A 16,203-nucleotide genomic window follows, 5' to 3' on the forward strand; every position below is an offset into this window, starting at 1 on the left:
AATTGGAGAATGGCTTGATTTCTTATAAATTAGAGTCAATTCTCTATATATTTTGGAAATGAGGCATTTAACAGAACCTATAAGAATGTACTTTGATGGAAGTAGATGTCTTCAATAAAGAGAAGATCTAAGTCAGTTTCAATTGATCAATGATGGATAGAAGCAGCTACACCCAAAGAAAGAACACTGGGAAATGAATGTAAACTGTTTGCATTTTTGTTTTTCTTCCCATGTCATTTTTACCTTCTGAATCCAATTCTTCCTGTGTAACAAGAGAACCGTTCAGTTCTGCATACATATATTGTATCTAGGATATGCTGTGACATAGTTAACATGTATAGGACTGCTTGCCATCTGGGGGAGGGGGTGGAAAGAGGGAGGGGAAAAAGTCGGAACAGAATTGAGTGCAAGGGATGTTGTAAAAAAATTACCCAGGCATGGGTTCTGTCAATAAACAGTTATAATTATTAAAAAAAAAAAAGAAAAGGAATAATAAATTCTTCCTCCATAGTTGGCATCCTTGGGTTTATCAAACCTGATGCTATTATATTCAATTGCTTCAGGGTCTTATGCATCTAATTTGCTATACTGATCAGCTTTTCTATTTTTTAACCAATACTAAATGTTTTGATAATTAGTACTTTGCAGTATTGGGCAGCAGGTGATAGGTGACAGTAAACAGAATATATGGCTAGAATCATGACTTATTTTTGTGAGTTCAAACCTGGGATCAGACACTTACTGGCTGTGTAACTGTGGGCAAGTTACTTAACTCTGCCTAATATCTATAAAATGAGCTGAAGAAGGAAATGGCAAACTAGTCCAGTATCTTTGACAAGACAATTCTAAATGGGCTCACAAAGAGTTAGACGTGACTAAACAACAATAATTTTGCAGTATTGTTTGATATGTGATACTTCTAAAACTCCTTGCCAAGGTTTCAAGGTTGTTTGTTGTTTTTTTGGACAAGCATTTTTATTTTAAAGAATAAAAAAAAACAAAAAACATTGGCTCAAGTTTGAAAAAAATAAGGAAGCAACACCTATTTTCCCTTGAAGAAATAGCCAAGGATTTCAATTGAGACAGAAAGTGCAATCATATTCAGCACAACAATGTCCAGTATAGCGATGTCTGACAGAGTAGAGTACAGTAGACCAATTGAGATTATGCATTCAGCTAAGTAGCAACTAGCAGAGATAGAGAGACCTGTTCTACTGAAACTATGGGGTTTGTGGAAAGCAAGTCAGTGTGTGGTGATTAAAGCGGTACAGAGACATAATTTCTGGGTAATTTAATCTTATTATAAGATTAACACATTTATTAATAAATCATGTCTCTTAGACCAAAGATCCATCATGGTGGTGATCTTAATAGTTTATATGTTTTTGGAAGATTAGGTGTTCACTGAAGGAGGCAAACAACTTTGATTAGTAAATAATTAATGATAAAATGAATATTACAATGAGATATGGGCTATATTATTACAACGAGGGTCTTGGGAATACGTAGCTTGATCAAAGGGAATTTCCATCTCAACACTTTCCAGTCCTGTCTAAGCAAACCTCACGAGGAGGAATGCATCCATTGGTCCAAGCTTAGAATTTCTTTTGTCTGATTAGATCTTGGCCTGCATAAATCTCTAAGATTTCACACACTGGTTGGTTTCTGGATGAGAAAGCATAAAAAGTGAAAAGTTTGGTCATAACACAATCATTAGTCATTAATAAGTGAGAGGGAGCAGTAAGAGGGCATCACTACATTTCAATCACTTGACTTACTTGAAGGATTGTTATCCTTATAGGTATACACTCTATGCACATATGATTTTATATATTTGTGTGTGCACATGTATGTGTATATATGTATACATATATTTTTCTCCAGAGGTATGCCCTATATACCTGTTCCTTCTGTCTGTGCCCTTCCATAATTATTTGCCCATCCTACTAATGTGTGTTTTGTGGCAGAGCCTGTTCCAGGTTTATAGAAGTGTTTTGTTGGAATTTTTCTTATCAATCTATTTCATTAAATGCATTTGCTTTAAACTAATGACATCCTTTGGTCTGAAACTTAAAGGTAAGCACATGGATAGAAAAATCATCAATTATGATATAGACATACATAGTATCTTGAACCTAAGGTACAGTTCCTTCATTTTAAAGTTTTCAATATCTTCTTATTGCCTGTTTGCCTATATCAACAAATATGAAGAGAACAGCACAGAGGTAATCCACATTCAATTGTATGTCCATAAGTGGACAATTTACCATTTATACTGGGGACTCATTTGATCAAGGATTACCTCATCAATCCAATGCAATACTTTAATTGTTGATATAAATGTTATTTCAAAAAAGAAACCAAATAATCTTTTCCCTTGAGCCTCTTGGAGAGTGCATCAAAATCGAAAAAAGGGCCTCTCTTTTCTTCTTACTCCATAAGCAATGACTTCCTGTAGCATATAGTGGTACTTAATAAATGCTTATTGACTCATTGACTATAGCAGATATAGACAGCAATGGCCAGTGAAGAGTGTCTGTATAAATTAAAATATCCATATAAATATTTTTGTATCGATATTTAACTTTCAATTTTCTGCTTAAATATACTCTATTTTGGAAAACAGTTTAAGTAGGATAGGTTCTATGTGTTCATTTGGTGCCTTTTATTTGCTACTTCCTTAATAGGCTGTTTAACTTCTCTTGAGATTGGTTTATTCTTATCTATTTCCTGTTTTGTTAATTGAGTTTCTAGGAGAATATAGATAGGATTTAAACTCCAGAGTTCTAGTGGAGAAACTTCTTCTGCCAAATTATTATTCATTAATCATTCTTTAGTCTTAAGAGTATACTGAAGGGACAGCTAAGTGGTGCAGTTGATAGAGCACCAGGCCTGAAGTCAGGAGGACCAGAATTCAAATCTGCTCTCAGACACTCAACACTTCACACATCTTAGCTGTGTGACCTTGGATAAGTCATTTAATCTCAATTGCCTCAGGGGGGAAAAAAAGAGTATCCTGAGGCTGAGAGCTTGAGTGACTTATTCAGTATCATATAGTTACTATCTGTGAGAAGTTGAATTTAGGGATTCTTGATTCTCTTTGCTGGCCTTCTATTCACTGCTCCACACTGCTTAGCTATTTTATATTTTACAAGTATTTATCCATTTATATTAATCTTATTGCATATTAAATGCATAAAATTTCTGATGGGTTTATTTCTTTTGCATTCACTGTGATTTCCCCCAATTTCTGATTTTATTTTCCTCCTTTAGAATAGTCAATTCTTTTTAAAAACAACTTTATAATAATTAGAGTTACAGGTCTAGAACTAAAATACCTTAAGAGGCCTTAAAGTCCAGCCACCTTATTTCATAGATGAGGACATTGAAGCACAAAGACTAACCACCTGGCCCGGACTCAACTGGCTAATAAGCTATAGGCTAAGAATCGATGTCTTCCTAATTCTAAGTCCAGCAATTCAATTGTTCTTTTATTGTCTTATTTAATTATTTTTAAAATCCATTTCTTTATGCTTTATTTTGGTCTATTAATTTGTTCAAGTTCTAACTTCTTTAACTTTAAACTTTCTTTCCCCCTAAGTTTTCATTGTTTTTATGTCTCTGCTTTTGACAAGTTCCTTATATTTTGATGTGCTGCATCTGTAATTACCTCTAAATTTAGTGTTTTCTATAATTTAATTTTTAACTCTGGTATTAACGAGTAAGTTATTCTTTTAATCTCCATACAAGCCAACATTAAAAACCTAATCCATGTTATCATTGTTGATTACTATTATTAGTATGATCCATAAATGTATTTAAAATTTCTGCATTTCTTATATTATCTACAACTTCTTTGTGATCTAAGATGGTACTTCTGTTTCATTTTACTATTTCTTTTGTTGTTTTTGATAGGGACCCTGAAGATTCCTTGAGATCCTATAGCATTTTCCTTCTAGTCTCTTATCCCAATTTTTAAGAGATTTAGCAAGTCTTCTAATTTGTGTTCTATGGCCCACACAATACAGTGTTTATGATGACAAATGACTAAGAGTTCCAAAACAATATATGACAAATGAGAATTAGTCAACTTGAGTCAAGATTATAATCAAACACTAAGATGATGAGATTTAGAGCTAGAAAAGACCTTAGCTATATTTCAAAGAGGAGGAAAGAGAGGCCTTACTGAAGGATAGATATAAAAAGCCAGAAATCTGGAAAGGTATACTTGAATCAAGGACAGCAAGGTGCTTATAGTTAAGCACCAATAGGTGTGATTGATGAGATAAAGATTCTCTAGTTAAATATATACTTCATGTGATATGACAAAGTCACTCTAGTTGGCATATACTTAGTGTGTTATGGTGAAGTAATGGCTACAGTTGACACATGCTCAGTTGCTGTAGTGTTGTAATCTTACTGAGGTATTTAAGCGCTGGAGGACTGGGAACTGAAAGTCTCAGCCACAGACACAAAGACTCCAAACTCCAGACTTCAGACTCTGGACTCCATCTTTGATCAGCCTCGTGGTGGCCCTCTTGGCTTCATCACTTCTCTACCGAAAGATCAAGGGCCATCCAGAGATCCTCCAGAAAACTTGTGCAGACATTACAGATACCAAAGTAGGAAAAGATCTGGGGTTCAAATTTTAAGTCCAAATGCAGCGATTCATTTACCACATAAGGCTGTAATCATAGAATCCCAGCAATGATAATTACTGCAGATCACCTGGTCCAGCTCACAACCAAACAGAAATTCTTTCTACAAGATCCCTAGCAAGTAATTATTCAACCTCCGTTTGAAAATCTCTTTGCAAGGATATTGGTGAACTAAAAGAATGGGTAACTCATTGCTTCCAGGGGCAGCTCATACTGTTATAATTTTAATCCCTATTAAGGTTTTCTTCATAACAAGCTGAAATTTACCTCTTTATAACTTTAACTTAATGGCCCCAGTTCTTCCCTCTCATACCTTTTATAATATGGTGCTACAAACTCAACACAATACTCCAGACTGAAGTCAATTACAATACTAGGCAAAACAATAAATCTGAACAAAATCTTAAAATTTCTATTTCTGTTTGATATTTGTGCTTTTGTTTTTAGAAATTAGTAAACATATCACGTAAGATGAATTAAAGGAAAGCCTCAATTAATTCACCAGAATACTTAAGGTTTAGTGTACACTCTCAAGTTAATTTTGGTTTACCTGAAATGGAATTCAACATTGTATACAATGTACAAGGCACAAAAAAAGATGCTTAAAAATATATATGCTTATTTTAAAAGCTTTATAAAACATATTTGTTCACTTTAGAATCTTAGTAAGAATAACATCTCTGATGTTTCAAAATTCTGAAGATGAATGATTGTTGTACAGGACAACAGGTGTAGAAGATATAAAGATTCAGCTATATTCTGATGCTAGAATATGCCCTGGAAGATGCTTTTAAAAACAAATCCCTGACATATGCTTGTTCTGTTGGGATGTCTTTTTCTTTCAAAAGTCAAATGTGGTTAAAAAAATTTGGGGGGGAGGGTATTTGAACCAATCAAGGTTCAAATTACAGTTATACAAAATACAATAATACAAATTACAATAATAATTCATGCATTTATTCAGTAACCTATGTGCAGAGAATACAGAAAAACTAACATATGGTCTTATACTAAATATCCCATTCACAAGGAACAAACAGTCAATTTAGGAAGAAGAATCTATCATGCCTTAAATGATAGTAAGTAACATAAATCGATACATAATTAAGTGTTACATTATCTATTATAGGCTATGACTGAGGTAGTTAGAAGTTAACACAGTGAGGACAGAAATAGCTAGAGAAGGCTTTATAGAGATGGAATGGTAATGTAACTTTGGCTCCTCTCCCCACTTTTTTTCTGTTATATTTCAAAGTATACTAGTATGAACAAAAACTAGCATTACTAGACAACATAATGGGTTCTAGCAATGTAGATTTCTGTTGGATAAGATTCTGATAATGCACCAGGGACAGGATAATTAAGAAGCCTAAGAAGAGCTTTCTGGGGAAAATGAACAGAGATCAAAGACAAAGTTTAACTAAATACCAGGCCAGGAATCAGAGGTTTTCAGGTACACTAAAATTCAGGATCCAAGGTAAGAAAAGAAGCCAGGAGTCAGAGTAAGGATTTCATCAAGAAGAGGTGCTTACAGAAATCAGAGAGCCCATTTTCAGAAGCATTATGATTTGTTTCCTAAAGACTCCCTATAGTTAAGTTTCCTCTACTATGGAGCCTTCCTTTTCTTGCTTTTCTTGAATCTCTGGTATCTAACCATGGGGTTCTCTCTAGCTCAGTATTCTTGAAAATGATTTATGGAAGAACATGAAAATTGCTTTCAACTCACAAGTTTAGGATGTCTTCTGAACATTTGTAGTTTTCTCTTATTAGCTGCTATGAATTAAGGAGGGGGCATATTACAGTGGAAAGAACACAAAATATTGTCTAAGGCTCTGGGGACCAGAATCCCAGATCTGCCACTTATTACCTGTATCTTCTTGGGAGAAGTATCTGGGCTGCAGATTCTTGACCTGTAATATTAGTGATTAAACTAAATGACATCTGGGCCCTTTAAGCTCTATCTATGATCCCTATGAACAATCCATGACTTTGTCTAAGCATTTCTTAAACTTTATTTTTTAGCTTGTAAAATTGCACAATGTACTTTTGTTTGAAAACTATACAAAAGAATAATTTTATGTACAAATCAAATTTATTGGAAGAAAACAAAACAAAACAAAAAAACTAATTCCAACCATCTGTAATAAGTTATCTCCATATTAATGGCATCAATGTTGTAAATACATTAACTTAAAAATAAATGACTAGAGGCAGAGCCCTACCCAGCTGATTTTCCACTTGAAATACAATTATAAAATTGAGCTTTTCTCCCACTGTCCTGGTAGATTTGAATAACAGACTCATCAGCTTTTAATAGCTAAGGTCAAATGCATTCTTTGTCTTACCTCTTGAGTAATGAACAGAGAAGCAAGACAAAGTATAGTATTTTGACATCATTCTCCTACTATTTGTCTTTCTATTGAAGAAAATATAATTGTAAATTAAATTGTACTAACCTATAACAGTAGCAAAATCAAAGTTATAGGTAGATATTTAAATTTGAAGACAAATTAATGAAGAGATTTAGTTAGGCTCATGGAACCTAAAATACTTGTTAAAAATCTTCTTAATATTAAGTTACTTAAATTCGTTATCTCTTCATGAATAAATATTTTCACATTCTACCTTGTTGACAATCAACTGTTGAAAGCAGTGGCTCACAGCTTAAAGATACAACTTGGGAACCTAGAAGAAAACATTTTGGACACAGAATAATTTGTCCATGAAAGATAAGAACTTAGTTTCCTGCTGGGGGAATGTTTTCATGTAGATACTGTAAGGCTAAGTCTGTCCACTTCATCTCTTGTTCTTTGACAGATTCCGTTGTGCCACCATTATCTTGTTCTGGTTCAGGAAGCTCATTCTGAAAATGTGAAAGAAGAACTCAGAAGGACATGTTCCAAAAGGCTGATATTTCATTAAATGAAAGTCAGCAATTAGCCCAGTAATTAATAAGCATAAAGAAGCATTTATTATATGTTAGACATTGAGCACACAAAAGAAATTGTGAAAAAATTTTGCCTTCAAAGAATTTACATTTTATAAGAAACATTTACAAGTATATATAAAATACTTAATAGAAAGAAAAAACAAGAATTTCTGGGGTGAAGCACTAGCATCATACAGAAAATAACCAAAAACCACTGATTTCTTTTCTTTTTTTCTGCATTAGGAGAATTCATTTTCTTTTTCTTGATATAACACATATAGGTCACGGTTAACAGGAAAGAAAAATGAGCAATTTCCTAAGCTAGGACTACTTGATAGTTTTAAGGGATAATCATGTGTTTGATAAATTTTTTTTGGTCTAATTAATATCAGTGAAAATACTAACTTCATGTGAAATTAAAATATGCTAGAAGAAATTTTAAACATTACTGACTTTTCCTTATTAAAACTAGCATATATTCTGACAAGTTCTATTAGGCTGTGAAAGCTTCGAGTACACAGCTAGAAACTAATACACAGTGTATTTTATCAGCTGAGGTTTGGTACAGTTAAATTCAGAGATGTTAATTCCAAGAAAGTTGGACATCAAATGAGGAACATTTTTAAGACCTATTGACTCATGAAGATGGTACAGTATGGAAGAGTTATGACTCAGTTTAGTGGAGGACTAAAAGAATTCACACCTATGAAATGATGGATTTTGGACTACCAAACTCTAATAAAGACAGTCAACATTAGCTGGAATAAAGATTAATGCCAACAAGACAAAAGTAAAACAAATCTATAAATCATAGGTTAAAAATATCCGAGTCACTGGTTCTATTCTGCTCTTGGGTTGATTTCAATTGGCCTAAACTAAGTTTTCTAAAATTCTGAGTACATATGTGAAAGTTTTTCAGATAGATACAAGTTCTTATCCTACACAATGGATGTTTTCCCCTTTATATCTTTTCCTTTTAGTTCTTTGGACTCTTTTGCCTTTTCTTCCCTCTTGATCCTTAACTCAATTTAAGATATATCTTTGCTATTTATGGCACTTAGTGAATAGTTTTACATTTTCTGTTCTTGATTTTTAAAAGTAGGTATCCTGAATATTTTACAGTTCTTTCAAAAACAGTTAAGGTTGTTTTTACTTGCATATTACCCTTGACTATTTCCCATTACCATCCTCCCATATGTTAAAAGAAAAATATTTTTTCTCCTCTTTTCTAATTTTCTCTTGTTTCAGTAGATCCTCATGATATACATAGGATCTATCATAAGCCTTTACTAAAGTGAAAAAATAATAGAATTATAATCTCTTAAAGAGTTGGAGGCAACCTTAGAAATTACTTCGTTTAGGCCTAAAGTATGATCTTCCCTTACATTTTTGCCAAGTGGTTATCTAGGCACATCTTATCAAGTATGTTACAATCATCTATTAAATCAGATTTAACTCTATACAAATTCATGGCTAAGAATAGAAGTCTAGGGAAGTCTAAAGGATTAAGAGGTCTAGGAAAGTCTATAACCATAGAAGTTTGTTAAGAAGTTTTCCCTAAAAACCTGGTGGATATGGAGAGTGAAACAGATGTCTCTCAGAACATTTGGAAAGGTCTAGCATCAAAGAAGGTTTACAAAGAGTACTGAATGACAGCTTAAGGTAAGAGAAAGAAGAAAATATAATTTAGTTTTAAAATTTTTGTTTTTCTCATTTATTTTGGTAATTTTGACTCAATTATTCTTGATTCATTTCTACCTATCATACATTGAAAGAAACTCTAGAGTTAGGAGACATGTTACTAACTAGTTTTATGACCCTTACTCTTTGTATGTTAGCTGATTTTCTTTGAAAGGACTGCAAAAAATGATCTCTTAGATCTATCCATTCCCTCCTCTCTATTTTTACTGCTTTAGGTAAAGGCCCTTATTATTATGAGTCTAGATCAGTGCTGTTAAATTCAAAACGGCAACAAGGCCACTTGTATCTAAGGATACCTGTGGCTGCATATTGACTTAGAAAATTACACATTAATATTATCTTTGTTCTACTGTATTATTATTTATTTTAAAAATATTTCCCAATTACATTTTAATTTGGTTCAAATCCACTAGGGAAGTATTTTTGATAATTCTGGTCTAGGTAAAGTTCTCCCACAGTGTCATATGCCCTTTCTCCTCTGCTTTTGTTCAGTTTGTTACCATTTCTTTGTTTTTTTCTTATTTGCCCCTTAATTCTTTCCAGGTTTCCCTTAACAGCAAATATGTTGTTCACAATAGTATATTTATTCATTCATTCATAGTACTGTTACCTACCAGTGGTATTGCAACATCTTCATATGGCAATTTATCTTCTCTCCAGGCATCATCAATCAAATCCAGAATTCTTCCATCCCTTTGTACCTCACTGTCCATTCTTTTATGATTTTGATTGTCTTAGACCTATGGCCCACAAGTTATAGTTCAAAAATTTGATAGCTAGTAGATTAAAAAAAAACACACATACAATAGTTAATTTTTCTGAATTATTCCAAACATACATTAAAATTGTGTCTGTGGATATGACCTGAGCTCAAAATAAGCCCAAATTGGCTACAGTAGGCTAATACAGTTTTGGTTTTTCTCTAAGGTTTTACTAGAATAAAATATAAGGATCCCCTTTGGATGTTTCTATACAGACCAATAAAACTGTGGATCCTTCAAAATAAACATTTTAAAGTATTCATCTAAATTCCTTTCCCAAACTTTTTTTTTTTCAGTTTCTTCAAAATGCTGCCCTCTTTTTGTCATCTACTATTCTTCTCATTGGAACCTAAGTTATAAAAAAGTCACCTCTCACTAATGTGTTCTTTTAAATTGCCAGATAGATTGTAAACTTCTTGAGGGTAAGGATTTCCCTGATTTTCATCTCTGTCCCTATCTGGCAGAGCATCTCCCATAAAAAGCAGTGAAAAAATTTTTGAATTGTAATTTTATGTGGCTGTTGAACTCATATATTGAAGTCTCAATTAGACCATGTCATTTAGAGCAGAGGCTGTGGTTTCAAACAGTTTTCTCATCCTTATAGAACCAGCACACAATAGGTGGCCAATTATTTGCAGATTTTTACAAATTTTCCAAAATTGTACAAGGCATATGATGCTTAATAAATCCATATGATCTAAGAATGATTGTAAATAATACAGGAAATCGAGTTAACAGAAGGGAGACACACTTGCACCTGGCTGCCCAATTCCCTTACTGAGATTTGTGGAATGAATTTTGAGACCTACCTGGTTTCAATTCTGACCTCTCTTTACCCTAACAAAATGCTCTGTCCCTTAAATCTCAGCTAGCATCTCGGGAACGGGTCTGATCAGTAATCTCACTGTAAAATGTCTAGAGAGGGTCGAGTAGTTTGATGTACTGTCCCTTCAGCGGAGAGCCTGAATTTTAACTGAGGTATCCCCGGTCTTGGAACCGAGAGAGTAAAACGATTAACCGTTTCTGTATCAACACAGGTCTGCAGACGCTACTCATTAAAATGCCATGGAGGTGCTGCCCTAGTATACGTACGGACGAGGCCGAACCCTACCTGGAGCGGCAGGGAGTTCTCGCTTCTGAGTTTGGGACCAGCGGGACCAGAAGATAAAGGAGAGGGAGGGAACGACAGTCCCTCAGGGATCAGGAGTGTGGAAGGAAAGAGCCGAGACCCTCGAGAAGTGACCCCAGAGGGAAAGGGAAGGCACAATTGCACAGCAGCACGAGAAAGGTAACCAGACTACAGACTATGGAGAGAATGCGAATGCGCATCCCGCGGTCATGACGCAGGCGCGTTGCGCGAGTCTCAGCCCAGGCGCCCTTCCGCCTTCAACCGCGGCGCCTTTTGCTCCTTCACTAGACGATTCGCCTTGGTCACGTGATCCGCAAAGCCCTTCCCTCCCTTCCTTTAGGACGAGCGAATAGCAGAATTCGGCTGAGTCCACTCAGCTGCATTAGGAAAGGGGGGGAGGATGGATTTGGCTTAGTTCATAAAAGGGGAGAATTTTTTTAAAAAGGCGGAGACAGGAGTTAAGAGGGACGGAGGGAGGGTAGCTAGAGCGAGGGGGTGAGCACCAGGAGGCGGTGCGGAACGTTGGTGGCGCGCGCGGCCGGGAGAGGTAACGGCGGGAGAACGAGAAAGGGGAGGGGGCGGACGCTGCACCGGCAGCGCCCCTTGGCGGCGGCGGCAGCGACAGCGGCGGCGGCGGCGACTGTGGCTGTGGACGCCTGGCTGAGCTGGGCTGCACGAAGTGCGTGGTCGCGGGGCCGAGGTCATTGAGCAGCACCGACCCCTTGGTCCCTAGTCCGCAGGCGCGGGGTCGCGGCTGCTACCTTCTTCCCGGCGTCCTCTTCGCCTCACTTCACTCCACGTCGCGTCCGCCGGCCGATGTGGGGACAAGTTGGACAATGGCTCCGCCTGGCGTTTCGGCCCACCCCGTTGGCAGGTGCCCGCCTCCCATCCTAGGGACCGAGGGCAGGGGCTAGCGGCCAGGACTCATTCACTCACCCACCTCGGGTCCTGCTCGAAGTGGGTTCCTCGTTTTTATAGCCGGGGCTGAGAGGGGGAGGAGGTGGCCGTGATCTGAACGGAGGCCGTGGAAACCACGTGCTTCCCGCCGCGTTGTGGCGGGCGATTCAAAAGCACTTCGAGAGTGCTGTAGGCGATCATCCTCCTTCCCTTCTCTGCCCCACCTCGTCCCGGAGCACTCACTCCCAAGCTTCCCAAAAGGTCTGGAGACCTCGGTGCAATGTTCAATTTAGTTCAAACATTAAAGCACCTACTAATCGAGGGCCTTGTGCCAGGCGCTGGAGATATAAAGAAAGCTGGATAAATAAATCTCAGACTTCCAGAGCTTTCCATTCTGCAGAGTCTTCATTTCCTGCTCCTACTTAAAATCGTTACTGTGGCAATCCACTTTCTTGTCCAAAATGGAGGCATTCATCTCTGATCTTAACTGGAAACTTTGTATCCATTTCTTTGCATGTTGTCTCTCCCATTAGATTATAAGATCCTTGAGGGCTGGCACTGTCTTTAACCTCATTTTATATCCTGTTACTCAGTCTTGGCATATCGAAGATGCTTAATAAATGTTTGCCAATTTGAGCAACTCTATCTAACTTTTTTGGGTTTCAGTTTGCTCATAGGTAAAATGAGGGGGTGGGGGATGGGGATGAATTAGACTAGCTAGTCTCTGAAGTTCTTCCCAGCTCCTCGAAATGATCCCATGACTCTGGGACCTCCAAGGTCTTTTCTAGAATGATTTGAGAGTCAAGGTGTCCTCTCTGATTATAGGGGTATATGAGGTGTTTTTAGTTACAGAGGAAGAACACCCTTGGTGTGATTGCTTGCTGATCACTTTTCAGATCTGCTTATCTATCTTATCTACCTATCACTCAACTCTCACCTATGACTCCAAGAAGCTTTAACGTGTGTAATGGCCACCTCTTACCAATCCAGATGGTGATTAACCCATTGGCTTCAAGCTTTTCATTAAGTTGAGGGTGTCTATCTCAAGCATGTGAAGACTACTCCCAACAGATCAGAATATTTTGTCCAAGAGTTATGCAAGAGGTCTGGATTGCTTGGAGCTTGGTCAGACTTCAGAGAAGCCATAGTCTTCTGCTGTATTCTAAGCCATTTCTGGTCAAACTGACTTTTGTCTTGCAATTGGACCTAAATCATTCTAAGAGAGTCAGATTGAGGGTGGAAAGGGAAAGGGGAAGAATAACAGCATCTTGCCTTTGTGGTGGCTTAAGGTTTATTACTTAACCCTTTCTGTTCAGTCTCGAGAGACTTCAATTAAAGTGCAGATTTCTTGCTAAAGTCATAGTACATCAAGCTACTTGATCTCTATATACATTTTATTGTAAGATTGTTGATCCTTTCCAATCCTAAATCCTAAAACCTTGGGTGTTTATTTGGACTAACCAGTCCAAATGGATGGCTAACCAGCCATCTCTTTTCACAGAAGAAACAATCCTACGGCCTATTCCCCAGAATTTCTCTAGAAGAACCTAGGCAGTCATTTTTATAACAACTTTTGCTAATTGCTTTTTTTTTTTTTAATGACACCTCATCCCATGTTTTTTTCTAGTCTATTGATGTTGTAGACATCAGTATTTTATTATGTAAAGGCTAAAGGTTCTTAACCTGAAGAATTTCATGAGTATGTTTTTGAGAGCCCAGGAATTTGAATGGGAAATTGTTAAAAAAAAAAAAAAATTATCAAGCAATCTGTAGTTGAAATTTATCATTTCTATCTATTACAAATGTGGCTAATAAATCATAGTAGTGTTAATTGTACTTGTGACTTTGTCACCAACAGAGATCACAGATATATTTATGCTATGTTTTAAGTCAGATGCTTTGGAATATTTATACTCACCACTACTTTGAAATTGCTATGGATTCCAAGGACTTGTAATCTTGTCTGTAGGCTTAGGTGAGACATAGCTGGTAAATCTTTGTAGTCCAAAGGTTTCATCAAATTGCCAAAGGGATCCATGATACAAAAATGTTTATTAACTCCTGGAATAATTTTTAGTTGCTTGAAATACCTTTCAAGTTTAACCCTTCCCTTCTCTCCTCTCCTCTTCCCTCCCCCCCTCCCCAAACTGGCTAAGGGAAAATTTAGTGAAAGTATTTTTTTTCTTTATTAAAAGTGGTCTATTAGAATTTCTAGAAGAAATTATATCTCTGTAGAACCTTGTAATATTCATTTTAAATGTGAAATTACAATTTGATTAGTGTTGTACAGAAGACATATGTTACATATGAAATTATATATGAATTTTTATTCATATATGAAAATTGCAAGTAAATAAGGCATACTTCGTTAAATTGTAATATACTCATCAGGTTGGTTTTGTGCTTGAGTTCAAAAGGATTTCTTTTTCGTTAATTTTTTCTTTTTGTTTCTTTAGTGTCTTTATATTTTGATCATTTTACTTTTTACCATACAAGCAGTTCAGCTAATGGATAAATTTCTAGACTTGGAGGCAAGAACATCTCACCTCTAACACAAGCTTTGTAACTTTGAGCAAGTCATTTAACTATTTTTAATATTATTTTATTACTTTATAAAATGTGGCTGATATCTGTAAATAATAACCAGTATTTAATTCCTGTAGTACATACATAAGCTTTATTCCGGAAGCAGCTGGTAATCAGATAGGACTTTAATTTGTACTTCACACCAGCTTTGTGATCTTGGGTTTTAGAATTTGTATCATACTCTGTGCAAAAAATTCTTAACTTTATATAGTTGTTATGAAAAGAGAAAATGAAGTAGGAATTATTTAATTGTATTCCTTCTTCCATGCCTTTCCTGATATTTGGAATGTATTCCACCTTCTTCTGTGCCACATAGAATCCCTACCTTCCTTCAAGCACAGGTTAAGTGATATGGAATGTAGATAAGACCCCTCTTCAGATTCCTGTTCTTTGTCACCTCAAAAAACAACAACAACAACAACAACAAAACCCTAGAAATATTTTGTACATCCTTAGAATTTATTTTGCTTTGTTTCCCTTACACACACTGCCATCCCCCCACTACTTTCCTTCTCATACTACAGTAACTCTTCTTTTTAAAAATTATGTATATATTTTCAATGAGCAAAAATCTTGTTTCTTCCTTTTCTCTCAATCCCTTACTGTAAAGAACAAAAGAAAAATAAAACCCATTACAAATATGTATTATTAAGCAAAACAAATTTCCACATTTGCCATCTTCTACACATGCAAGCACATTTACACACACGCACATGCATACACACATATACATACACATACACTTTAATTATTAATCCTCTGGGATTATGTTGCTATTAGACTGATCAGAAATTTAATTCTTTCAAATGGTTTCTTTACATATTGTTGTCATTTTTTTTTTTGGTTCAGCTCATTTCACTCAAAATTAGTTATATAAGACTTTTCTGGTTTCTCTGAAACTATCCCTTTCATAATTTCTGACAGCATAATAATATCCATTGCATTTATATACATAGTAAATTGTTGAACCATTCCCCAAATTAAGGATACTCCCTCAGATTTCTGTGCTTTGTCACTTCAGAAAGAATTAGAAATATTTTTTTGTATCTTTAGTTTATTTTCTTTTGTTTGCCTCCTTCACTCTCTTTTCCCTCATATTCCCATCGATTAGAATGTATTTCTTTAATCAGTGTGTGTGTGTGTTCTTTCTTAGACCATAGAGTATGGTTCAAGTGTAAGCTATTCACTTGCCCCCTCCTCCTTCCTTGTATCAATATCTGCTTGCATACCCTGATTATGTGATATAATTCTGTTCAATTTTCCTTTCCTTTCTCTTCCCCCTCCCATCCCAGTGTATTTCTTGTCTTGTTTTCATTGTTAGGATGTAACATAACACACCCAGGCCTTGTCTAATTAGATTCCATATGTTAACCTGATGATGATAGGGTTTATAGGGGACACATGTATTATGTTATATTTGATTGTAAGCATTTTATCCTTATTTAATTTCTTATGATTGTTCATTTGGGTTTACTTTTTAATATTAACTTCTTTGTTTGAACTTCCTAGTTTCTATTCAGCTCTGGTCTTTTTATCAGAAAT

General features: G+C 35.8%; 2 protein-coding genes across 8 annotated transcripts in view; one reads left to right on the top strand and one right to left on the bottom strand.

Moving 5' to 3' along the window:
• Window positions 1–6,646: 6,646 nt before the first annotated feature.
• On the bottom strand, window positions 6,647–11,366 carry ANAPC13 (anaphase promoting complex subunit 13). 2 transcript variants are annotated; one of them, XM_051985590.1, is made up of 3 exons: window positions 11,161–11,366; window positions 9,903–10,028; window positions 6,647–7,521 (listed from the first exon to the last, which is right to left on the bottom strand). In XM_051985590.1, exons 2-3 carry the CDS (start codon window positions 9,999–10,001, stop codon window positions 7,396–7,398), a joined length of 225 nt encoding a protein of 74 aa, XP_051841550.1. In that variant the 5' UTR covers window positions 10,002–10,028; window positions 11,161–11,366; the 3' UTR covers window positions 6,647–7,395. The 2 variants fall into 2 exon arrangements, with proteins under 2 accessions (XP_051841550.1, XP_051841549.1); XM_051985589.1 differs by having other exon boundaries at window positions 9,903–10,064; window positions 11,161–11,365.
• Window positions 11,367–11,513: 147 nt separating this feature from the next.
• The window catches only part of CEP63 (centrosomal protein 63), a 50,351-nt gene continuing 45,661 nt past the window's right edge, over window positions 11,514–16,203 (top strand). For 2 of the 6 annotated variants that reach the window (XM_051985583.1, XM_051985585.1), the window contains exon 1: window positions 11,514–12,052. In XM_051985583.1, the coding sequence (XP_051841543.1) occupies window positions 12,015–12,052 (38 nt within the window). In that variant the 5' untranslated portion in view covers window positions 11,514–12,014. The remainder of the gene's footprint in view (window positions 12,053–16,203) is intronic. The other 4 variants (XM_051985587.1, XM_051985588.1, XM_051985584.1 and 1 more) reach the window with 3 other exon arrangements.

This window comes from Antechinus flavipes, chromosome 3 (genome assembly GCF_016432865.1).
Source record: "Antechinus flavipes isolate AdamAnt ecotype Samford, QLD, Australia chromosome 3, AdamAnt_v2, whole genome shotgun sequence".
In the NCBI taxonomy this organism is placed as follows: domain Eukaryota; kingdom Metazoa; phylum Chordata; class Mammalia; order Dasyuromorphia; family Dasyuridae; genus Antechinus; species Antechinus flavipes.